At 46.8% G+C, this 24,926-nt stretch overlaps 1 protein-coding gene and 1 long non-coding RNA gene across 10 annotated transcripts in view; both read left to right on the top strand.

The window, feature by feature from the left end:
* The first annotated feature begins 266 nt into the window (after positions 1–266).
* LOC128752349 (NACHT, LRR and PYD domains-containing protein 3-like) lies at positions 267–18,787 on the top strand. Of its 8 annotated transcripts, none has more exons than XM_053853476.1 (15): positions 267–516; positions 3,276–3,575; positions 4,197–4,445; positions 4,512–4,613; positions 5,031–5,084; positions 5,661–5,735; positions 7,516–9,310; positions 12,665–12,838; positions 13,082–13,258; positions 14,058–14,231; positions 15,549–15,725; positions 16,523–16,699; positions 16,798–16,971; positions 17,309–17,360; positions 17,457–18,787. In XM_053853476.1, exons 1-14 carry the CDS (start codon positions 480–482, stop codon positions 17,343–17,345), a joined length of 3,702 nt encoding a protein of 1,233 aa, XP_053709451.1. In that variant the 5' UTR covers positions 267–479; the 3' UTR covers positions 17,346–17,360; positions 17,457–18,787. The 8 variants fall into 8 exon arrangements, 6 of the variants coding, with proteins under 6 accessions (XP_053709451.1, XP_053709450.1, XP_053709448.1 ...); XM_053853475.1 differs by having other exon boundaries at positions 5,031–5,090; positions 17,309–17,356; XM_053853473.1 differs by having other exon boundaries at positions 5,031–5,090.
* A 2,514-nt stretch (positions 18,788–21,301) lies between these two features.
* LOC128753507 (uncharacterized) overlaps positions 21,302–24,926 on the top strand; it is a 4,485-nt gene continuing 860 nt past the window's right edge. The window contains exons 1-3 of one of the 2 annotated variants that reach the window (XR_008413888.1): positions 21,302–21,409; positions 21,970–23,152; positions 23,299–24,926. The exon at positions 23,299–24,926 is cut by the window's right edge and continues 860 nt beyond it. This is a non-coding gene — a long non-coding RNA (uncharacterized LOC128753507). Of the gene's footprint in view, positions 21,410–21,969 lie in introns of both variants that reach the window. The other variant, XR_008413872.1, reaches the window with a different exon arrangement.

The raw sequence follows: 24,926 nt of genomic DNA, 5'->3' as shown, positions 1-24,926 counted from the left end.
ACGGAGAGTCACGTGACGCCAGAGCCCCTCCCGCCCCTGTGTGGGGATGTTTGAGGCCTTAAGCATTGAAATATGTCTGGAAGCATTTTCCAATTCAGCACTCTGGACGTTTCAGGGTGGATTTTGTTTTGATCGAATCATAGAATGATGATACATTGAATGGTGGGATTTGAACTCTTGTTTTATAACGACTAAAAGCGCACCAACTGAAACATTGATACACTCACGCAGTGGGCAGCGCTGTTTCCGGTGGGTGGCGACGTGAAAGTGAAAGGAAGAGACGCGCTGAACCAGAGGACGCGGTTCGGTTCCCGCCTGATCTGAAGGCTGCTTTTCACTCCAGTGTTTCCAGTCTCTCGAGCTCCGATCATCCAGGCGGTGGTGGAACACACACACACACACACGCGGTGACTCACTGCTGTGGATCATCGAACACAATCTGAGTTCACAACTTTGGACCGGAACAACTGAGCTCCGACATGGACCCGAGACTGAGGAGAGGAGCCTCGCTCACAGGTCAGTGACTTGGTTTGACTTGAGCCTCGTGAGTCTGACGTCACCTTTCACATCCAAGGATCCGACTAAAGACGCACTTGTTGACTAGATTGTTTCCCTGAGGAAGTTTGATCAGGAAACTGTGACGTGACCCAAATCCACAGCCGACGAATGGCGCCATCTTGTGGCCAAATCTCAAACGTGCGTCTCTCCAGATGTGAAAGAAAACAACATGAGCACAGACGTTAGACGTCAGTTAGAGATGGTTCAACAGTTCAATATTGGTTTGGCTTTGGTTCCTGAGCACAATAGATATCAGACTTTTGAAAGGCTGCTCCTCAGATTTGGTCCCACAGCCATTAATTAATTAATTAATGTCATGAATTCATCTCAGTTCATCTCAGTTGAATGGTATCAGAATATTTGCCACAAGAAGCCACATGTTTCTGTGTGAATGAATGTGGTATGATGGAGCCACACAGACATTTAGACAACACCATATTGTTGATTCTGCCTCCGTTTGACAATAAACCACCATGGAGGCTCTGTTCAAGTTTCTCTATCACCTTATTTAAACTAGAGCTCTTTTCATGTCTTGATCTCAGCTGAGTTCAACTGAAGCTCTTTTCATGTCTTGGAAACATCTGGATCAGAATGTCCAGTCCATTCAGAGTGGTGGAAACCCTGGACATTGTGGAGTGACAAACCTCCCTGAACCAAAGCCAACAGCTGCTTTGGTTTGCTTTGGTTCAGGGAGGATTCCTCCATGGTTGTTGTTGTTGTTCTCATCCTAGCTGCCAGGTGTCTGCTGCTTCAGTGGCATCAGTGGAGCAGGAGCTCCTGCACTCACAAAGGTTCCCTGTTAAATTAAATTAAATTGAAACTATTAAATGCAATTATAATATTGTAACGCATTTTTTGTTGTAACTAATGAATCATAATTAACTGGTTATAGTCCCACCACTCGTCAATACACAACTGAGTCACTGGTTTCTTCATCAGTCTGAGACATGTTGAGGGTTGTTCCACTGGAAGTCTGTTTTCCTTCACATCATGAGCAGAAAACTCTGGTGGTGACGACACAATCTCCCACATCAAATATAAGACACAAACACATGTGAAGAGGCTGATGGAGCTTGTGTGAGTCACGTGATCATGACGCTGAAAGTCTGATCTAGTGACAGGTGGAACAGTGGTGAGGTCAGTAGAGACAGTTGGATCAGTGGACTCTGATGGAAAGGTCCCATTGTCTTGTCTTGGTTAGGTCAATCTACGAATATCAACTGTCAACTTTTACATATATAAATAAAGAGCACCTCCTGCTGTCGGGATGTTTGAGCGACGTAGCGATGATACTTGACCATTACTGGAGGAAGTGAGTGATGGTCTCTGCTGTCCTCGACCTTGTGGCGCTGCTGAGTTTGGGTCGCTCTGGTTTCACGGCACCACCTGTCTCACCTGTCCTGAACGAGTCTGGTTGCTGAAGTTTGTTCAGACTTGCTCTTGGTCATGTTTGTGCATGTCTGACTCTGATTTCCTCCCGACTCTCACTGGATCTCAGTGCAGCACCGAGAGTCTAACATGGGTCAGCAGGTGGCAGCAGTGTTCTGGACTCTGTTACAGTGAGATCCAGTCATTTGTTTTGGACTCATTTTACCAAAACACTAATAGGTATTTTGTAGGCAAATGTTATTTTGTGGGTGAACATGAAGCATCTTTGAGAGCGTCTGAACCCAGGTCTGTGGATTCAGCGGAGAACTCTCCACCCAGTGGACTGTTGACATCCTTCTCCAGTGTCGCCCTCATCTTCCTGTTTCAGCAGCGCGTCTCTGTCATGAGCAGCGTTGCCATGGTTACTTTGAAAAAGTAATCCGATTACTGAATACTCCCTCAAACAGTAATGACTTGACATCAAAAGTAAGTAAGTTAGATTACAAGTCACTTGTCAAGTTACGTTTGGCAGCCGACTGCAGCTCTCATTGCCTCAACAATCTTTCAATCTTTAATGTCAGTTTGGAGTTCTTGGAGGTCCAGCGTTTTTCCATGTTTGGGGTCATTTATTTGAGCACAATCTCAGTTCTCTGTTTTGCTTTGACGCCCATTGGAGCAAAAACCACTCACAAAAAGAACGAAAAACAAAACAAAGTGATATGTTGTCATTTATATAATAAAATGTAGGGGTTGCCCCATTATTTTTATTCTTATTATTTTACTTTTTTGATTTTTTTTGTTTTAACGACAAGGCAGAAGTTTATTAAGCGTCAGTGTGTCACGTTGTGTGACTGTAGTTCCGTGTGTTGTTCCCAGGGGGACACTTTTGCATGTGACGCAGGTGAAGCGCCAAGAGTGTGGACGTGTGTTGAGCTAAATAAAAGAACTCTGGATAGAGGTACAAAACATCTCGTATGGTCCATTCTGTAAGAAGGAAGCAAAGGCAGAATGAAACAGCGAATGGTAATATTTCACTTCCCGACAATGGCAACAGTGGTAACCCACTGACTTAGACGAGTATCTTTAGTTCGATTACTTTGTTTGAAATAGAAACGCGTTAGATTGCTCTTTACTGAAAAAGGTTGTGATATAAGAGCAACGCGTTACGAAGTGAAGCAGTTCTCAGCTGAAGCACTGATTTGGGTTCAGAGCCAGTGATGCTCCTGAACCCAGGTGCACTGATTCCAGCTGCATGTCAGAGAGAAGCCTCCACAGCAGACGTCCAGGGACGACTGGTTCTCCAGTGTGGCAGGTCCACCATCATCAGTGTTTTCTCCTGTCGTTCTCAGCTGCAGCACAGAAGAGGGACTACACCCTGAAGCAGGATGAGATTATAATCCGGCCTCCATCACTTGGTCGTCTGGAGAAGATCTTTTGGAGGCACAACGGCGAGAAAGTTGCTACATTCGACGGCAGCAAACAACATTTCTACGGCTCCTATGACGACAGAACCATACTGGACCGGTTGAGTGCAACACTCTGGATCAGAGAAGTGCGGTTGGAGGACAGAGGAGAATATGAGCTGGAGGTTTGGGTCAAAGATCAGAACCACCAGACTAAAAAAGAGTATCATCGTTGGGAGGTGACAGGTGAGTTCATTGTGCTTCACTGTGACTCTCTGACGTCACTAATGTTGATGATGAAGAGTCTGCACTCCAGTCACACCTTCATTTATCATCAGTGCTCCTCCTCTCCTTCATCTCCAACATCCTTGGTCCACATCTGTCTCTCCTCTCCACGTGTCCAAACATCTGTCCTCCGTTTGTCTCCAAACTTCTGATAGACTCATTTCTGATCTTGTACTTTCTCCCAATCTCAGTATCTTCAGCTCTGACTCTTGAATCTCTGAACATCATCATCAACATCATCATGGAAGTGACCACTACAGTCCAGTGAAGCTTCCCTCTTCTCTCCACCCTGCCTGCACTCTCTTCTTCACCATGCTTCAACTGTTTTCTCTCCCTCTTCTCCTCCTCTTCACTCGTCCTCCTGTCTGTCCTTCACAAGCTTTCATCCCTCTTCTCTCCAGCTTCTCCTCCACCTCCTCTTTACTTTCACTACAAATCTTCAGCAAACATCATAGTCCTTAGAAACCTCTCCCTCACCTGGTCTGTCAGTCACCATGGCAACAGAAGAGCTGATGCTCTCACCTTGACTGTACAGATGTCTGAACATATGGAAGTCACCACTCATGTTTCTGTGTGGTCCAGCTGAAGTGTCCATCACCAGTGTTTCCTGTGAGATGGATGGTGACCACCAGGCAAAGCTGGTCTGCTCTGCTGAGTCCAGTCACCCTCAGCTACTGAACTATGAGTGGAGCTTCAAGGGAACTAAACATCGCGGCTCCAACCTGACGATTGGCCTGGAGGAGCAACATGACGAGACGGTGTTCACCTGTCGTGTCAGCAGCCCTCTGAGTGAAGACAAAGCTACTTTAGCAGCCAGGAAATGTTACCCAGGTCCGTGTGCTCCACCCAACAGCATCTTCTGTGAGCTTGTGAGTTCATGATGTGGCTCTCCCTCAGAAACTCCAGAGTCTGTGGTGCCGACTGTCGTCCCCATCGTCGCCGTGTTGATGGTGGCTGTGCTTCTGATTGTGGGCCTGGTGGTCTGGAAGAGGCGTCAAGGTGAAGGATGAAACTCACACACACACACACACGTAGTGACAACACAAGGAGACTCTCACAAAGTGTCACAGCTCAGAGGTGGAAGCAGCTCTGCTTCTTCATCTTTGAACAGGAAGTGGAATGAAACCTCTCATCATTGCTCCAATGAGAGCCACCTAGTGATCTTTGAGTGACACTGCTCCATGCAGCTTCATCAGCTCACCACTCATCTGTCACTGTGTGTCCTGTGTTCTTACCTGGTCACAGTGGTGAGTTGATGTTTGTGAAAGCACCAGCGGTGACTGATTCCAATCTGGACACAGAAGAAGCTACAGATGTTGTTCAGGAGTCACACAAAGCTGTTGCGACTTTAGCTCATGGATTCATTCAGAACAAAGGTTAAATGAAGTTGTGACCTTGTTTTCGTTGTTTATCCAGGTCACCGTGCAAAAGCGAAGGAAGCTGATGTGGAACTCCAGGCAGCAAACCAAAGTAGGGGTGACTTCATCATCCACTCTGCTCCCGACACTGTTCCACTCACACTCAAATATTCCACTGAGACACACGGCATTGATTTATGGATGTTCCCTTTAGTGATCAAACCTCACATCAACATTGAGCTGCTGCTCTTAAAGAAACACTTCAAAAGTCAGTATTTTTTAACTCATCTTGAGTTGAAGTTCACACGACGGCTGCTGTGTCCATGTTTTATGATCCAGGGAAGCATCGTGTTCACGTGAGTGACAGCAGCTCCAGAGGAGGAGGATTGACAGATTCTGTCTTCCTGTCAGTGAGGTGGACGTCTGGGCCTCTGGGCTCCGGCTGCTGCCTCCGTGACCTGAGCTTGGATCGTTACTGAGCAAGACCTGGGAATAAAGTCGTTTAAATTCTACATCATAAATCAGACGACACAAAGCTTTTAATATCTGGAGCTCTGAGGCTCGACCTCTCGTTCTCGCTCCCGTCTCACACTATTCAACCCCAAATGAAAACTGACAGAACACAACCAGGTTTGGACTGAACTGGAGTGAATGGAGGTGTTGACCATGTCATCATGATCATTTTCAGGTTCACCTGAGGAAGAGAACCAGGCCAGAGAAGAACATCCTCTCATGAAGTGGCCCTCCGACTCTGTGGATCAGGGTGAGCTGAAACTAGTTTCATTCATCATCACTTCACTCACACGTTCATGACGTGTCACAGCAACACATCAGTGCTGAAAGATGATGTACCTGGTTCTTCTAGCTTCCTCTGTGCACTCTGGTTTCCTCCCACGTCACATGACTCTGTATCAGGGGCCTCTGACAGCCCTCCACTGGGTGTCCAAATGTAGCCAGGGTGTAGAAGCCTGTGAAATAGTGGCAGGAGTCTGCAGTTTGTTTCCCTCCTCTTGTTGTTGCTGACAGTGGTGCAGGAAGGTGCTCAAGAGTGAGGAGGTTCACCAAGTTAGCAGGATGGTGCTGGTTCTTAGAAACCTGGGGAGGAACCCTGGAGATTTGCCTCACTTCTCACCTGACAGAAAACCAGCATCACCATCATCTTGGGCACCACATCCACGAACAAGTGATCCCACAGGCTTGATCCAGTTTGATGGTGGGCCGTCCCTCTGTGTCTGACATCACACTTTGTTGATCGTCTCACGACACACTCAGATGGAGCTTTGCCTTGGACAGGGAGATGGTCACTGACCCAGAGGAGGCACAAGGTTACTCTGACCTTCAGAGAATGGAACATGATGTTGCATTTACTTTATGTGGAGGTCCTTTATCAGGGACCCGTCAACATTTCATGCAGCATCACATGTGTGTTCACATGTGACAGCTCATGAGTGCCAGTGGCAAAGGCTCCGCCCACTTCAGTTTGTGCCTGCACAGATGTAACTCAGCCTGGCTTCAAGTCTTCGTTGGCCCTAGTCGTGACCCAGCCTTGACTCTGAGATGATAAACAGCACCCAAACCTTGTTGGACTCCAAGTCGCTGCTAAATACCTTTTGCTCAAAAGATGACATGTTGTCTGAACTGCTGGAATCCCAATTGTGGAAGGGTTTCTCTGGTGAGAGATGTCATCACTCTGCCCACCAGATCTTTTGATGACGTCACTCCCACCCGATCAGTCACCACTAGCATGTAGTGTTTTCCCAGCGCTGATGAATTTTCCGTTCTCTTTCCATGAAGGAAAGGCACATCATATCACACACACACCGTAACAAACACTTCTTGTACTATTCAGTCCAGTCTCTTGAGTACGTCATACATCTTTCCCATGAGGTATTTGCAGGAAGAGAGTTCAACTATCTCTATCACTGTCTTTTTTACATAACAACATTGCAACTAAACAAGGGAGCCAGGGAGCGCAGGTTTCAAATCAATCTATAATATCTGCTTTGCTTATTCTTTCTCTCCCTGGGAAATCGCTGCTAATATTTTGACATATTCAGTCTATTTTGACCACATTTTATTAAAAACATTCTCTGTTCTGAGAGCAAATCTCAACTTTTCCATGATAAAAAATGAAAGAATTATGCAACATCTCGCCATTGTTCTGTGGTGGGGGTTCAACTTCCAACCATTTCCTTGTTAAACATTGTTTACTGGCTGCCATCAGTGTACAAAGTCATTTCCTCAATAGTTAATAGGTATTCGGTCACAAAAATATTGATTCGATGACTGCCACTGATTTGCCTCTTTGGCCCCACAGTATCTCCCACAAGTTTCACCTGTACCAAGGTGTCTTTTTCCAGCAGAATTCTCGCCATGTATTTGACTCCGTTTACAACCACTGGCTCTGACAGATTCTCTCCCAGCTTTCCTTTGCTAGCAACATGCCTCTGTCTTTTTCCCATCCTTCAATCTACAAGTCAATTTGACCTTGAAACACCTGATCAGTTTTACTGTTTGACCATGTGACTTCTCTCTTCATTCAGGAAGTCGTGCTGCTGACTGTGCAGGGCGACTGAAGAGGAGGCTGAAGGAGCAGTTCCACAGTGTGTCTGAGGGGGTCGCTAAAGCAGGAAACTCTGCCCCTCTGAATCAGATCTACACAGAGCTCTACATCACTGAGGGGGGCACAGAGCAGGTCAACCAGGAGCACGAGGTCCGACAGATCGAAGCAGCAACCAGGCAGCAGACCAGACCAGGAACTACCATCAGACCAGAAGACCTCTTTAAAGCCTCACCTGACACAGAGCCACCAATCAGGAGCCTGCTGACGAAGGGCGTGGCTGGCATTGGGAAGACCCTCCTGACACAGAAGCTGACTCTGGACTGGGCTGAAGACAAAGCCCACCACAACTTCCAGCTGGTGTTTCCTTTCACCTTCAGAGAGCTGAACCTGCTGAAAGAGAAGCAGTTGAGTTTGGTGGAACTTGTCCATCGCTTCTTTCCTGAAGCCAAAGACTCAGGACTCAGCAGCTTTGAAGGAGTCCAGGTTCTGTTCATCTTGGACGGTCTGGACGAGTGTCGACTCCCTCTGGACTTCAACAGTCGGGTCCTGACAGCAGCTACAGAGTCCACCTCAGTAGACGTCCTGCTGACCAACCTCATCAGGGGGAACCTGCTTCCCTCAGCTCAGCTCTGGATCACCACACGACCTGCAGCAGCCAATCAGATCCCTCCTGAGTGTGTGGACAGGGTGACCGAGGTCAGAGGGTTCACTGACCTCCAGAAGGAGGAGTTCTTCAGGAAGAGGTTCAGAGATGAGGAGCAGACCACCGTCATGTCTCACATCAGGAGCTCACGAAGCCTCTACATCATGTGTCACATCCCCATCTTCTGCTGGATCACTGCCACAGTTCTGGAGGACATGTTGAAGAGCAGAGAGACCGGAGAGCTGCCCAAGACCCTGACTGAGATGTACATCCACTTCCTGGTGGTTCAGGCCAAAGTCAAGAAGCTCAAGTACCATGGAGGAGCTGGGACCGACCCAGTTTGGGATCCTGAGAGCAGGAAGATGATGGAGTCTCTGGGAAAACTGGCTTTTGAGCAGCTGCAGAGAGGAAACTTGATCTTCTATGAGTCAGACCTCAGAGAGTGTGGCATCGACATCACAGCTGCTGCAGTTTACTCAGGAGTCTTCACACAGATCTTCAGAGAGGAGAGAGGACTGTACCAGGACAAGGTCTTCTGCTTCATCCACCTAAGTCTTCAGGAGTTTCTGGCTGCTCTTCATGTCCACCTGAAGTTCTTCAACTCTGGAGTCAATCTACTAGGTTCATTGCTAACATCAACACTATCAAGAATCTTCAGAAAGAACTTCCATCCAGAACAGTTCTACCAGAAAGCAATAACCGTTGCTTTGAAAAGTCCAAATGGACATCTGGACTTGTTCCTGCGCTTCCTCCTGGGTCTTTCTCTGCAGACCAACCAGAGGCTCCTTCCAGGTTTGTTGACCCAGACAGGAAGTGGCTCCCGGATCCATCAGGACACAGCAGAGTTCATCAGGAAGAAGATCAGTGAGAAAGTGTCTCCAGAGAGAATCATCAATCTGTTCCACTGTCTGAGTGAACTGAAGGTCACTTCTCTGGTGGAGGAGGTGAATCAGCTGCTGAGATCAGGAGCTCTCTCCACAGCTCAACTGTCTCCTGCTCAGTGGTCCACCCTGGCCTTCATCTTACTGTCCTCAGAGGAAGATCTGGACGTGTTTGACCTGGAGAAATACTCTGCTTCAGAGGAGGCTCTTGAGAGGCTGCTGCCAGTGGTCCAAGCTTCAAAAGAAGCTCGGTAAGTGGATCAACACTGAAACCTGCAACATCTCTGATGATGTGAGCTGAACATGACCACTGACACACAGGTCTAATCTGGCTCAACAGCGCCCCCAGGTGCTGCTAACTTCAACATGGGGACTGTAAAGTGAATTTGAAGAGGGGGGGCAGTTCCTGTCTGTGGTGATTAGTTGGGAAGTCAAGGGATGAAATCTGATCATTTCGGCTGTAAATCAAGACCAAAGTCTCCTCACTTCATCAAACTTACTTCACCACAAATTCATGTTCATCACAGTTATTTCCTGTCTGCTGCCAGTGGCACTGACAGAGCACGGCTCAAGGCCACGCCCACCTGCTGTTGGATTGCTCCCAAACTGAGCTCACAGCGTTGAATGGTGATGTTTCACAGGAACAAGGCCAGACAACACAGGGCCTTGTTGGGCAACATTGTGTCACATGCAGCTGTTTTATGTTATGTTATGGATTATTGCTACACAAGGGTCAGAGGTCACTGCAGGAGGACCTGGTATCAACTCTCTGATCCTGTAGTTGTTGTCTCCTCTCTTCCAATGGAAGTGTATGAGAGCTGCTCCTTCACTCTGAGATGAGAGAAAGATCAGAGCCCTCGGCATCAATGCTGCTGTCACTCAGAGTGTAGCGTGAGGAAGGAAAAACTCTCAGGATGCCTTAAAATAAGGACCTCCAGACGCTCCAAGCAATTAGACCACCCACGCTCCAGAATATAGTGAGCAAAACGTGAATTTTAAGTCCATAATAATAAAAAATTCATGGTTCACTAAAGTAAAGGAAGGCCCCAGAAATGATGGTGGTGCAGCCTTAATCCATGAAAAAAAGGTTGATGCCTCTCACCAGGTCCTGTTTGGAGAGGCAGACTCAGTTTGTTAAATCCACAGTGGATTGTTCCCAGAGAACAGACGCCACTCGCCGCTCTCACCTGGGTTTTTCACTGGTGGATTTCCAGCCGAACAAACGGTCTCCAGGCTCACAATCCTTCCCCTGAAAAGGAGACCATCACCTCCAGATCATATCTAGATAGACATATAGGGAGCCTGAACCTGGACCTTGGTTAGCCTCAGATATGAACAGGAGTCAATGGAGAGACAAAGGTTATTTTCTGGTCTGGTTTGAAATAAGACACAGATTTCACCTGTGATGTCTGTGAATTTGAAAGATCTTTTTGATGTGGAGGGCACTGATTTTTGTCATTAGAGTCCTGGTTCAGGTGAGCCGTGTGTTTTGGAGGGTGAGGTTCAGGGAGAGAGGCTGGGGAAAGGGTGATGGCCAGGAGAAACCTCACAGTGTCCCCACAGGGAGAGCAGTACACACGTGTGTGGAATGGAAAGACTTCAGTGGCTCCTCACATCAAGTCTTTAAAGCAGCTGTGGGCAGGATTGAAAATATTTGCTTTTGGCAGCGCCACAGGTAAATGAGTCTCCGGTCTCCGGTCCCGCCCCCAGCGCACGTTTGTTTATGAGCACAGACTGTGACGAAACAACGAAAAATATCATCAGAGAAAGTCATATACACAACACTGTCCAGCTTATACTTGCAAAGGCAACTTCTAGAAGCATCAGTCATTCAGAGATAAAACTCCGTCATGTGAGTGAGGAGAGGCAGGATTCAGCGAGAAGCAGCTGCATGAGCGACGGACCCAGATTATAAAACTTCATTTTGACCGCACGTTTCAGAATGGAGCAAAAGGGGCAGTTTGAACATTTACTGACCGGTATCTTTTAGTTACGAGTGTTGTGAATGTCGAGTGTCTGCTGCAGGTGGCTGTTCCTCTGTGTGTGTGGCCGCTGCATGTGGGAGGGGTTGCCGAGTGAGTGAGGTCTCTCCAGAAGGGAAGAGGTGCCCGGTGCGTGTCCAGCTCTGAATGTGCGCTTCTGTGCAGTTTGGCTGTGACAAAGTCATAAACCAAGTCACGCTCTGTCCCAGCTCCAGCCCACAACAGGACATCAAACCCTGGAGTGGGCGCTCCAGCCTCGGAGGTGTCGAGACGGACATCCGTCATTGTGATCTTGTTTCTTACGGGATTCTTCCGTGATAACCTGCTGAAAACATGATCGGCTCTCATCGATTTACAGCACTGTAGAATAATAAAGAGCAAGGAGCAGCGTTTTTCCTCTGGCTTTATTACAACGTGACTGTCAAGTGTTTCAATAAGCAGCACACAAACAGCGATCAGAGCGTGAGCATCAAAACGTCTGTTCACACGTTTAGTTCGAGTTGACTGTGGACACAGATGTCAGAATTAGAAACTATTCTTCTTCAATCAGTTCCAGAACAATTGCCAGGGATGATGAAATGTGGCGCTGGTCGCATCTCTCAGCAGCTCCGAGCAGGTCTGTAGTTCAGAGGACTCACCGGCAGCAGCTACAGATAGAACATGAGACATAACATGTTACACATGTCCAAACCAGATGGACCATGAACACTGCAAATGACAGTGAATCGACAATATCTCTGTCTGATAAATCCTAGCAGACGTTAGCCACGGACACTTGCACGTTTGTTATCATCTCAAAAATAAGTTCCCCACATTTGATAACACACCCAAGACCCGCGGTAAGCACAAAGAATGCTTTACAGGCAGCGCAATATGACTCACAGCAGACAAACATCCATAACTGTTAGAACGTGAGAAGTCATTTTCACTGGCAATCATTTTATTGATAAACTATTTTCACCATACACAAAGTATATCTATCCCGTTTTAGCAGTGCAGTTCACTTGTTTCGCTGCAAACATATATACAAACACACTTGTATACAAACAACAAGCATATAGACATTTGTTTCAGGAATTGCCAACACAACAGAGACAGCAGTGAACACAAAATTGACTTACAAGTCGAGTGGAAACATCGCCACTTCAGAATCAGAAGAAAATCCTTTGGTAGCTCTCAGTTCTCTCCAGGCTGTGAATGCGTCTGTGTTGACTCTTGTCAGAGATCTTGCTCTGTGGGTTTCACGCTTTCTCTTCTTGGACTCCTCACCACAAACTCTTGCTTCTGCCATGGTGTAAATTGAACTCAGCTCGCTGCCGAAGTAGTCCTGCCCCTTTGCCATAAAGTGTTGTGGTGGGGGTGGAGTTGGGGCTGTGACGCCACTCTCAGAACACGCCTCAGGCGACCCGCCAGGGGAAAGTCACATACTCCAAGGGAGCGTTTCACAGGGAGCTGGAGAGTCTGACTCCAGGACTTTGGACTGTTCAAAATGAAACCTGTCATCTCAGGAAATCTGAAAATAATCTATTTATGTCCAAATCCGACAGGTTGCCGCTTTAAAGTCTTGTCACAATAGAGGATTGAAAAAGTCTCACTTGTTGATGACACTCGTCTCTTTCACAGCCTGAGACTCTGTGGACTGTCAGAGAGAAGTGGTTCCCTTCTGTCCTCAGTCCTCAGCTCTCCGTCCTCTAGTCTGACACAACTGCACCTGAGTGAGAACAAGCTGAAGGATGCAGGAGTGGAGCTGCTGTCTGCTGGACTGAAGAGTCCACACTGTCACCTGGAGACTCTCAGGTATGGACACATCATCTGTCCAGCTTCAGAGCTGAAATGTGAAAGTCAGAGGTGGAGACTGCAGCTTCAGAGAGTCACAGTTTTCTCACCACTTTGCTCCAACACTCCAGTGAGCTGTGTTGTGCTGAGTCAGCAGAGTTGGCTTCAAACAGAACATGGTGTGAGGTTCTGTTTGAAGACAGTCTTGTCACAATAGAGGATTGAAAAAGTCTCACTTGTTGATGACACTCGTCTCTTTCACAGCCTGAGCTGCTGTGGACTGTCAGAGAGAAGTGGTTCCCTTCTGTCCTCAGTCCTCAGCTCTCCGTCCTCTAGTCTGACACAACTGCACCTGAGTGTCAACAGGGACCTGCAGGATGCAGGAGTGGAGCTGCTGTCTGCTGGACTGAAGAGTCCACACTGTCACCTGGAGACTCTCAGGTCAGACATGTTGATCAGTGTTTATTGATCTGGAGACACATTCAGAGACACGTCAGTGATTCTTCTGATGTTACACTTCCATGTCTGCATTTCACTTCATCTTTGGCTCAGGAATTCACTTCCTCTTTTTCTTCTTCTTCTTCTGATTTTTCCAAAGAAATGGTCCACTTTGCTCAAGTCTTTCTGAAACAACATGGACTGTTCAGTGTCTCTTTCTTGTCCATCATAGTGACTGATGTTTGTCATGTTGCTGAGAAAACACTTGGTTTTCTCTTCTTGTCCAGGTGTTTTCTGCTTCACTACAGTTTGACTTTGTTTCTCTCAAGTCTCCATTTCTGCTTCACACATTCCTCCAGTGGATTTATGGTTTGATATTGAAGATATTGAGGACAATGTTCATCTGCTCCAATAGAATCATCATCTCTGCAGCTCATGTTCATGATATTGGAGCAGAATCACACTGTTTTTCATCAGAGCTCTTTTCTCTGTTGGGTCCACTGAGTTTGACTTTGAGATGTTTTGTCATCATCATCTCCATGTTTCTTTCCTCTTGTTGCTCTTTTGACCAATAATAGGATTCAAAAACACTGTGGCCTCACAACAGTCGCAGTGTTTCAGACATGTTTGATCAAGTTGATCCTGACTGATATAAAAGTGCTTCAAATATTCCAACCATAATGTGATGATGATCTTCTGAATGGAAAGAGTTGAGTGGCTCCTCACATCAAGTCTTTCAAGTCTTGTCACGATAGAGGATTGAAAAAGTCTCACTTGTTGATGACACTCGTCTCTTTCACAGCCTGAGACTCTGTGGACTGTCAGAGAGAAGTGGTTCCCTTCTGTCCTCAGTCCTCAGCTCTCCGTCCTCTAGTCTGACACTACTGGACCTGAGCTGGAACAAGCTGAAGGATGCAGGAGTGGAGCTGCTGTCTGCTGGACTGAAGAGTCCACACTGTCACCTGGAGACTCTCAGGTCAGAACACATCATCATTTAATGAAATGTGACTTGTATGTGTGAACTTTAAATGAATTTACCTGGCTTTTCCTCTCGTCATCACTGTCAAACAGCCAATTGATAGCGTCACTCTTCCATGCCGCGTCGACCAATGAAAATGCGAGTGGTGCACCTTGCGGGATGTGAATAACCGCGAGGGTTGGCCGTAAAAAATATGATCTTGAAATGAGTCTGATAGTTCCCATGATGCTCTGCAGCCCAGTCCACCATCACAGGCTACAACATGGGATGTTCCTGGCCAAGGAGCTTCATGGTGTTGAAGCATGTTTTCAAACCTTTGGCAGCTTCCAAAGGTTTGAAAACTTGATGATTCCTTCATGATTCCTGCTCTTTCATGTGTGCTGGAAAACACTCTTGTTTTCAGCCTCTAGTTAGTGAGTGACACGAGATATGAAAGGTGAATAAATGTTGTCACACGTTACAGTTTATCCCTGTAAAACATCAATGAGAAAAGCTCCATTACCCATCATTCAGCAGTGCAGTTCTGTCATGACAGTCTGACTGGACTGTTTCTGGCATCACAGCAGGGGAGTCAAACCGATCCACAGAAGGTTCTGGTTCCAACCCAGCAAACACAAAGAGGTGAACCAATCAGGTGTCAGCGCCAGACTGTCAATCAAGTGATTCCAGCCTTCAGACACCTGGTTGGTGAGAAGGTCTCCTCTTGGTTGGTTGGAACCAAAGCCTGCACCCTGCCGCCCTTTGAGGAGCGCTTTGACTCCCCTGCATTACAGCTGCTCTCTGTCCAAGTTGCAGCAACCTGGAGCTTCTACAAAGAAATGGATTCTTTTCACTTTGTTCACTGTTTTGCTTTGTTCTGTGTTGGATGAAAAATACCTTCAAAATCAAGTGTTTTGTTTTTCTGTTGACATTTTTATGTCATGGTTTGGCAGCATTTCACTGTCAATATCACCATAATTTTTTACAGTGTAGGTTGAGGGTTTGAGGCTGGGGAAAGGGTTATGACAATGAGACGAGCCCACTAAGACAGCAGTGCACGTGTGTGTGTGTGTGTGTGTGTGTGTGTGTGTGTGTGTGTGTGTGTGTGTGTGTGTGTGTGTGTGTGTGTGTGTGTGTGTGTGTCTGTGCTGCCTCTGTTAGAAAATCCTCATGAGAACAAACTTTCCCAAAACACATGGATATTCCAACAATAATGTGATGATGATCTTCTGAATGGAAAGAGTTCAGTGGCTCCTCACATCAAGTCTTTAAAGTCTTGTCACAATAGAGGATTGAAAAAGTCTCACTTGTTGATGACACTCGTCTCTTTCACAGCCTGAGCTGCTGTGAACTGTCAGAGAGAAGTGGTTCCCTTCTGTCCTCAGTCCTCAGCTCTCCGTCCTCTAGTCTGACACAACTGGACCTGAGTCAGAACAGGTACCTGAAGGATGCAGGAGTGGAGCTGCTGTCTGCTGGACTGAAGAGTCCACACTGTCACCTGGAGACTCTCAGGTCAGACATGTTGATCAGTGTTTAGTGATCTGGAGACACATTCAGAGACACGTCAGTGATTCTTCTGATGTTACAGCTCCATTTCTAGATTTCACTTCATCTTTGGCTCAGAAACTCACTTCCTCTTTTTCTTCTTCTTCTGATTTTTTCCAAAGAAATGATCCACTTTTCTGAAGTCTTTCTGAAACAACATGGACTGTTTAGTGTCTCTTTCTTGTCCATCATTGTGACTGATGTTTGTCATGTTGCTGAGAAAACACTGGGTTTTCTCTCCTTGTCCAGGTGTTTTCTGCTTCACTACAGTTTGACTGAGTTTCTCTCAAGTCTCCATTTCTGCTTCACACATTCCTCCAGTGGATTTATGGTTTGATATTGAAGATATTGAGGACAATGTTCATCTGCTCCAATAGAATCATCATCTCTGCAGCTCATGTTCATGATATTGGAGCAGAATCACACTGTTTTTCATCAGAGCTCTTTTCTCTGTTGGGTCCACTGAGTTTGACTTTGAGATGTTTTGTCATCATCATCTCCATGTTTCTTTCTTCTTGTTGCTCTTTTGACCAATAATAGGATTCAAAAACACTGTGGCCTCACAACAGTCGCAGTGTTTCAGACATGTTTGATCAAGTTGATCCTGACTGATATAAAAGTGCTTCAAATATTCCAACCATAATGTGATGATGATCTTCTGAATGGAAAGAGTTGAGTGGCTCCTCACATCAAGTCTTTCAAGTCTTGTCACAATAGAGGATTGAAAAAGTCTCACCTGTTGATGACACTCGTCTCTTTCACAGCCTGAGCAGGTGTTGGCTGTCAGAGAGAAGTGGTTCCCTTCTGTCCTCAGTCCTCAGCTCTCCGTCCTCTAGTCTGACACAACTGGACCTGGGCTACAACATGGACCTGAAGGATGCAGGAGTGGAGCTGCTGTCTGCTGGACTGAAGAGTCCACACTGTCACCTGGAGACTCTCAGGTCAGAACACATCATCTCCTCTCTTCAGTTCTGCTCCACCACTGGACTGTTCTTCTGCTCTCATGGTTTTCTAAAACACTGTTTCTCCTTCATTACAGTCTGTCAGGGTGTAGGATCTCAGAGAGAGGCTGTGCTTCTCTGGCCTCAGCTCTGACCTCTAACCCCTCCCACCTGAGAAAGCTGGACCTGAGCTCCAACCATCCAGGAGGACCAGGACTGGAGCTGCTGTCTGCTGGACTGAGGAGTCCAGACTGGAGGCTGGAGACTCTCAGGTATGGACAGAGCAGCAGAACTGACTGACTGAGCTCCAAAGAGCTTCAGACTGAACATGTGATCCAGAAGCAGACAGAGAGGATGTGGGTGTGTGAGGCTGCTCAGACTCTTCATCTGAACTGAGCACATGAATCCAAACACATGACATGTTCTCCTGCTGGACACCAGTGGAAGCACCAAGGAGACAGTAGAGACTGAGCAGCTGTTTAGAGATCCATCTTTGTTGTCATCAACAGTCATGAAAGAGCCGTCCACTGAGCAGCAGGAGATAATAGTCCTGAAACATCTGAAGTCACATGGAGCTGCTCTCATCCTTCTCTCTCTTTCTTCCTCCAGGCTGAAACCCTGTGGACCAGAGAGGTTAAAGATCTGACCTGAAGAAGTGTGAGTGAGTGATTGATCCCTGAGAACTGCTGGACTCACAAGTCTCTGGCAGAGCAGCAGTGGTGATGAACTTTGACCTTCTTCTCTTTCATTGGTCAAGACTGACTCCGAGTCTCAGCAGCCGCTGCCGTCATCATGGAGAGTTTCCTGCTCGTCTGAGGCAGAGTCTCAGTGGAGAGCAGCACAGAGAAAGAGTCCTCAACAGCAGTCAGAGAAGAAGCCTCCACCCTCACAGAAGCTCTTCATCTGTGGAAACACTTCTGTCTTCAACGCCCCAAACAGCTCAGATGTCCAGCTTTTGCTCTTGTTTTCCATGACTCTTTCATGCCACTTCTTCTCTGAAGCCTTCAGTCGTGTCCATGACTTGAACCCTGATATCAGCCCTTTGATGTGGACACTTGAGGAGCCTGTGTTTTGGACACATGGACTTTGTTCATCACATGTCACTGGCTGAAATGATCTTCCTCTGAATGCAAACCGACAGATGCTCATGACTCAGTAGGAACATGTGATCTTCTTCTTCTCACCAAGGTAGTTCCAAACACAAGACCATGTACCTGAACAATGTCTTTTAGAAGTCAGCAGTGACTCGGTGAGAAGCTACGGAGAAATGGTGTGATGAGGTCACCAGCTGAGACCTCCAACCACGGCCTCCTGATATGGTGTGGGAAGATCAACCTGCCATTTGATGTCTGCAGGTCTTTCAACAAGCTCTGTCACGGCTCACTTTGCCTCGTTTTGGACTCAACTCTTCCACAGTGAAAGAACCTGTTTTGGATTTGCTGCACTGCAGGTAGAGATGGAGGAACCTGCTTTAAAGTTCAGACGACTTTAGCTTGTGTGGAAATGTTGGTGACGCTGGTGAAGAGGCAGGAAATAAAGGTTGGTTCTGTTCTGGAGTGGAACAATGAGTTTCACCTATTTCCTCCAGGTGTTTTAATTTCTCTCTGGCTGTTTCCACCTCACCCTGCAGAGAAGACACTGCTTCATTCGTCTGTGAGGAGAAAATCCAGTTAACTAACATGTTATAAAGGATATTTACAGTTTGTGTAGTTTGGTGTCAACAGATGTGTTTGGAGTGGTTTCTGTTGTGACGTCAAACAGCAGGCAGAAGGAAGGACCTGCGATACTTCTCCTTCACATGCTTTGGGTGGCTCATCCTCTCACCCTCCTGCCCCCCACCTCTTCCTGAAGGTGGTGCTGTTGCTCATGTTATCTGCAGCTCTGGGGTTTATTATCAGGAGTCTCTCCCCACTGAGGGACGAGTCAAGACTGGAGTCAAGCTATCCGACTCTTCCGCGGTCGCAGTCAAGCTATCCACAGTCAGATTTTCAGTGCGCGCAGAGACATCACATTACGGTAGCCATGAAACGGAGCCGAAGACTGCGAGATGAAACAAATAAAGCGAATGATTCTTGCGAAAGAAACTTTTCCACGTTATTTTTTATTTTGAGCCGAATTAATATTTGGACCAGAGATATGAAAATCTGTATCATTTTGGTCAAACATGATTGGTGTTTTTATTTTAGGTGTGAAACATCCGGAATGACATCATTAATTTAATCAATGCAGTCCTGCTAACACTCTACTGTAATAATACATTTCAATATCTTAGATCATTTTTACTTTTACTCATTATTTATGCAAATGCCTGTGATTAAATATGCATTTATATGACAGTGCACTGTACTTTGACCAAATACTACACGGAAATGTGCAAAGGTCTGTGAATAACAACATCACCAGCTCATAGTAGAGAGTTGTAGCTACCACCAGAGTGATTTTGCTCCCATATCATGGCAGCATTTTGGAATAATCCAGGATTCTTACTGTAATCCAAACATGTCTATTGCAGCATCATAGAGCGATCGATGGGTAGACAGACAGACAGACAGACAGACACAAATATTGGACACACAGACAGACATGTACATCTTTGTGGCTCCCTCAACATAATCACATCAGTTCTCCATTGTGCGCTGTACGACGCACAAAAATTGCAAAAAGGCCACAGGTGTTCCTGGACTACAGGTCTGTGAATGGTGAAATGGCTTAGAACTGGCCGTAACAGCCATGACAGTATTGTGGCTGAGCTGTAGTCCTTTCTCCTCTGGCTGTCATAAATGGCCAGCTCATTTGGTCCACAGAACACATTGCTGACCGTCACCCAATGATTGCCACCCACATGGAGAACCTGACCAAACTTGGACTTGGGGCTTCCAACCACTCCACCATTCCCAATGGCTGAGAAAAGAAGGACTGACTGGAATCCGTCCAACTCTGGGTGCTGCCTTGCAAGGTAGTAGGAGGCCAAATCTATTTCGTCACTGGTAAGCCAGTGATTTTGATTCAAAATGCTGGTGATGTCATGATGGCTATATGCAAAAAAATAGGCTCTTTAAAGAGAAGGGCATGAGAGCATCCTTGTTTTCTTCCTTCAAAAAGAAAACTGCACCCAACTTTCCATTTGAAAAGAAGACACATGAGGGGCAACAAGGAAGCCAATGCACTATCCATGTGTACTGTGTGTGTCGTACAACGCACAATGGAGAATTGATGGTTCAGTGCAATGCCTGCAATGAATGGTATCATCATACTTGCATCGACATTCCCAAAACAGCCATCAACTCAGAAGAAGAATGGTTCTGCCCAAAATGCTTTGAAGAGTGAAAGCATCACTGGCATGTATACCGGGAGTGTGTATATATTGTAAATAGACGGTAAATAAGCCATCTATTTATGTTGAGGGAGCCACAAAGATGTACATGTCTGTCTGTGTGTCCAATATTTGTGTCTGTCTGTCTGTCTGTCTACCCATCGATCGCTCTATGATGCTGCAATAGACATGTTTGGATTACACATTGAATCCTGGATTATTCCAAAATGCTGCCATGATATGGGAGCAAAATCACTCTGGTGGTAGCTACAACTCTCTACTATGAGCTGGTGATGCTGTTATTCACAGACCTTTGCACATTTTTCTGAAAATCACAGTCAAATATAATAGAACGTTATCCACAACTCAGTTGGATTACAGTAAGAATCCTGGATTATTCCAAAATGCTGCCATGATATGGGAGCAAAATCACTCTGGTGGTAGCTACTACTCTCTACTATGAGCTGGTGATGTTGTTATTCACAGACCTTTGCACATTTTTCTGAAAATCACAGTCAAATATAATAGAACGTTATCCACAACTCAGTTGGATTACAGTAAGAATCCTGGATTATTCCAAAATGCTGCCATGATATGGGAGCAAAATCACTCTGGTGGTAGCTACAACTCTCTACTATGAGCTGGTGATGCTGTTGTTCACAGACCTTTGCACATTTCCGTGTAGTATTTGGTCAAAGTACAGTGCACTGTAATGTAAATGCATATTTAATCACATGCATTTGCATAAATAATGTGTAAAAGAAAAAATGATCCAAGGTATTGAAATGTATTATTACAGTCGAGTGTTAGCAGGACTGCATTGATTAAATTAATGATGTCATTCCAATCATGTTTGACCAAAATGATATAGATTTTCATATCTCTGGTCCAAATATTAATTCGGATCAAAATAAAAAATAACGTGGAAAAGTTTCTGTCGCAAGAATCATTCGCTTTATTTGTTTCAACTCGCAGTTTTCGGCTCCGTTTCATGGCTACCGTAATGTGATGTCTCTGCGCGCACTGAAAATCTGACTGTGGATAGCTTGACTGCGACCGCGGAAGAGTCGGATAGCTTGACTCCAGTGAGTCAAGGATGTCTGTCTGTCTATTGTTGAGATGTATGGAAATGTTTGTGACACTGGTGTTGCTGAACCATACGGAAGAGGATTAGGGCCAGTAAAGAAAAAAATTTTTTTCTCAGAATTCTGACTTTAAAGTGAGAATTCTGACTTTAATCGCAGAATTCTCACTTTGTGACGTTGAGCAATGAATTGTGGGGCGGGAAAGGTCAGATTGCTGTGTAGCTGTGAAGAGACGACATGTCATCGACCAGTGACTTTTTGCGCAGTCGAGGAGTTTCAGAGGACATCATCTCACTTATGGAGGGGCAGAGGGTGAGTCACATATTGCCTTCATTTGGTGACTGTTGAGTAGTTAAAGGAAATGCTCCATGTAGCTTGCAGCTTCGCTGCTAATTCATATCACATTGATGGGATCTACCCGCGTGAATATGCAGATTAGGAGTCGTTGGTTCCTTCAGACAAAAGTATTCAAGAGACAGTCCAGATACGTCATGGTGGCGTCATATAGCATTTGTAGAACTCAGCGACACTTTGCATCCACCCCCTTTGCTTGCTTGACGGAGCCAGCGATCCGGTTAGGACACTGGCATCACGCTAGCCCGCGATCTACAAATACCCATCTCGCCAGCACACTCAAAAAAAAAAAAAAAAAAGTATGCGCGTCTATTTGTGCCGTTACGGTAGCGACTCCGTAAGCGCCAGTAAAGTGTAGTTGTGTGTTACGGAGATGATAAATAGACGTTAAGTATTGCAAGAAAGTGTCTTCAACGTTTTTTAAAACAAAAATACAGCTTAAACACTGTAATAATATGGATATTATTAAAAAAAGACCACAAGAGGTTAGTGAAATCTTTCACTGGATTCCTATTCAGGGAGCTGGGATCAGCAGGTCATCTATCACCTCTGCACTGTGGACCAACACAAAGACCACCACATTGTCTCGGCCGCAGCAGAGAGAGGAGAGCGAGAGAAAGAGGTGGGTCAGAAGTCGAGGAAGGATCCAGGAGAGAGAGGAGGAGCTGAAGCTGCTTCAGCAGGAGGAGGAGAACATCAGAGAGACTGCTGATAAAGCAGTGATGGACAGTCAGGAGACCCTCCAGCAGCTGATCCACAACCTCCAGAAGAAAGTCTGATGTCGAGCAGCAGATCAGATCCTGGCAGGAGACTGAAGCCGTTGGAGTGCGAGGACTTCAGGAGCAGCTCCAGCAGGAGATGAATGAGCTGAAGAAGAAAGATGCTGGGCTGCAGCAGCTGTCACACAGGGATGCAGCTTCACGCTCAGTAGCCGGTGAACACGATGCATGCAGCCATGTCACTCAGCAGATGCTGACTCCACAGCTCCATGGTCCCTCCAGAGGCCAGGAGCCCAGCGCAGTTCCTCACATACTCACGGGACGTCGCTCTGGATCCAAACACTGCTCACTGAAGGCTGAAGTTGTCTGGCAGCAGAGTGACGTTCATGGGAGAGAAGCACTCTCTTCCTCCTCATCCAGACAGATTCAGCTCAGGTCCTGAGTGGAGGGCCTCTGACGGGACCTTGTTACTGGGAGGTGGAGTGGAGCGGAGGAGTCTTTTCTGTGGGCGTGTACCTGGATCACTCTGCAGCGTCTCTGAAACCATGAGCCTCCTCCACAGAGTCCAGACCACCTTCACGCAGCCTCTCCATGCTGGAGTCAGGGTCCATGACACGTGCGAGTTCCTGAAGCTGAACTAGTCAACAGTGTGAGGAGGACGGCAGATCACACTTCTGCTGCTGGGTGGAGGAGCAGGTTGGAGCTGCAGGTTACTGACACAATAAACACGGCCGATATTCTCACGGTTCCCGTGTCTACGTGTTTGTATTGTCAGAACCAAGCACCACCTCATGCACTGAACACAAATGAGAAGAGCCAAGTCACCATCGAGGAGAAGGTCAATCTGAGAGTGGACGAGGACCACGCTGCCGGACCAGAACTTTCCGAGGTAGAGGGGTGATGCTGTCCCCAACAGGCTGAGGCTGTACCTGCATGAAGGACTGTCCCACGTCTGAGGAACAAAATCTTCCCTGACATGTCGGTAGGTAACTTTATTGTGGGTTTGAGGTCTGAGGTTGAGGGTTAAGGATTGGAATTCACTCCAAGACCAGAGGAACCAGTGCAGTCTGCCCCTTTAGTCCCGCCCCTTTAGCAACCCAAGGTCTTCCGTGTGTTTGACTCTTAAAGGAGAAAAGACAAGAGACTCCAGTGGGATTTTCAGCTTCATCACAAGGTCAGAAACACACCGAGATGATGGATCTGAACTCTCCACTCTGCTCCACCTTTACAACAACAGTCTTCTCCTGCTGCACTTTGATGACTCAGCTCTTCTGCCAGTTGATCAGGTCCAGTGTTCCCAGCTGCTCTGGGTCGGGCTGAGCAGCCGGGTGGTCTCTCTCTCTCTCTCTCTCTCTCTCTGACAGTTGCGGGGGGTGGTCAGTGGACTCATGCTAAACCTGTGGCAACACATTGTCTGCAGCAACAAACAGCAGCGGCGAGTGTTGTGCAGCGTTGTTCCAGTCAGAAGTGAGTCATCGTCGGAAAGCTCTTGTGTTCTGAACCAGATAAAGTCCTTCACGGAGGAGCTCACCTCACATGAGCTTATGTGCACACGGAACAAGGTGCGTGAGGACTGGACCAGGGACGGCAGCAAACTGACCTCCTCACTGGTCACATGACTTGGTCCTCACAAACACGCCTGGACTGTTTTACCCAAGCTCAGTCACTGTGACTCACGTTCAGGGAGTCAGAGCTTCAGACTTCAGTGGTCCAGACTCAGCACCAGCGCCGTTCCTCTCTTGACCCAGTGGTCCGGGGTCAAGGCTCCAGATTTCAGATCCACGGCTGCCACAAACAAGTCTGCGGCCGCCGACCCCGACCGCTGCGGGGAGGAGAAGCAGGGACACACGTAGACGCCTGCGACAGGAAGATGAAGAAAGGAAGATGTGCACATGTTAGAAGTGCAAAATTTAAAATGAAAAAACAAAAACAGAAGAAAGAAAAAACAAAGATAAAATATGGAAAAAGAGGAAGATGACTAAGAAAACAATTTAACAATCACTTTCAAGAACAACTGAAAACTTCTGTCTCTTTGGGCTCCTCCTTCTATTTCTTCTTTGTCTTCTTTCTTTCTTCTTCTTCCTCTGTGGCCTCCTCCCTTCAGGGGTGATCCTCCTCCTCCATCTCCCCCTGTCCTCTGCTTCCTCTTCTCTCAAACCTCCTTCACCACCTCCATCAATCTCCTCTGTGGCCTTCCTCTCCACCTTCTGCCTGGCAGTTCCAACATCTCAGCATCTTCATCTACCAATGTACTGGCTCTCTCTCTCTCTCTCCTCTGTACATGTCCGTGTTCAAGAACAACTGAAAACAAATGGTCAAAATCCAGAAAAAATTAGATTCAAAGCACAAGACAGTAAAGAAGTGGAAGACGACCAAAGAGTGAATCATGAAACGGAAAACTAAAATCAGCAAATAAAAACAAACAAGTTAGAGTGGTGAGAAAAGAGGAAGGAGAACAAGGCAAAACTGGACGAAGAAACTCGGCAACAGAGTCAGAGATGAGAAAAGCAGCGGAGGACGGCGCCCGGCTGCAGCGTCTGGAGCTCCGACTCACTCCTGGGGGTCTTCTTGCGGTTGTCCGAGGGTTTGAAGTGGACGCTGGGCATCGGGCAGAACATCTGCATGGGCTGGGCCTCCACCAGACAGGAGTTCTTCCTGTCCCACGCTGCCCCCTGCAGGAAGAGCCCGCGCACCAGCACGCCGTCCTGCTGAGACACGGACAGCGGCGTCACACGACCCGGTCGCTGCGGGCCGAC

This window comes from Synchiropus splendidus, chromosome 1 (genome assembly GCF_027744825.2).
Source record: "Synchiropus splendidus isolate RoL2022-P1 chromosome 1, RoL_Sspl_1.0, whole genome shotgun sequence".
In the NCBI taxonomy this organism is placed as follows: Eukaryota; Metazoa; Chordata; class Actinopteri; order Syngnathiformes; family Callionymidae; genus Synchiropus; species Synchiropus splendidus.
Note: the sequence above shows the minus strand (reverse complement) of the source record. Positions and strands in the feature narration are given on the sequence as shown.

Bases quoted from the DNA above. Each gene is read 5' to 3' on its own strand.
- LOC128752349 (XM_053853475.1), top strand. From the start codon at position 480: ATGGACCCGAGACTGAGGAGAGGAGCCTCGCTCACAG. The intron at 3,576-4,196 runs GTGAGTTCATTG...TGTGTGGTCCAG, and splicing joins TCATCGTTGGGAGGTGACAG to CTGAAGTGTCCATCACCAGT. The intron at 16,972-17,308 runs GTATGGACAGAG...TTCTTCCTCCAG, and splicing joins TGGAGGCTGGAGACTCTCAG to GCTGAAACCCTGTGGACCAG.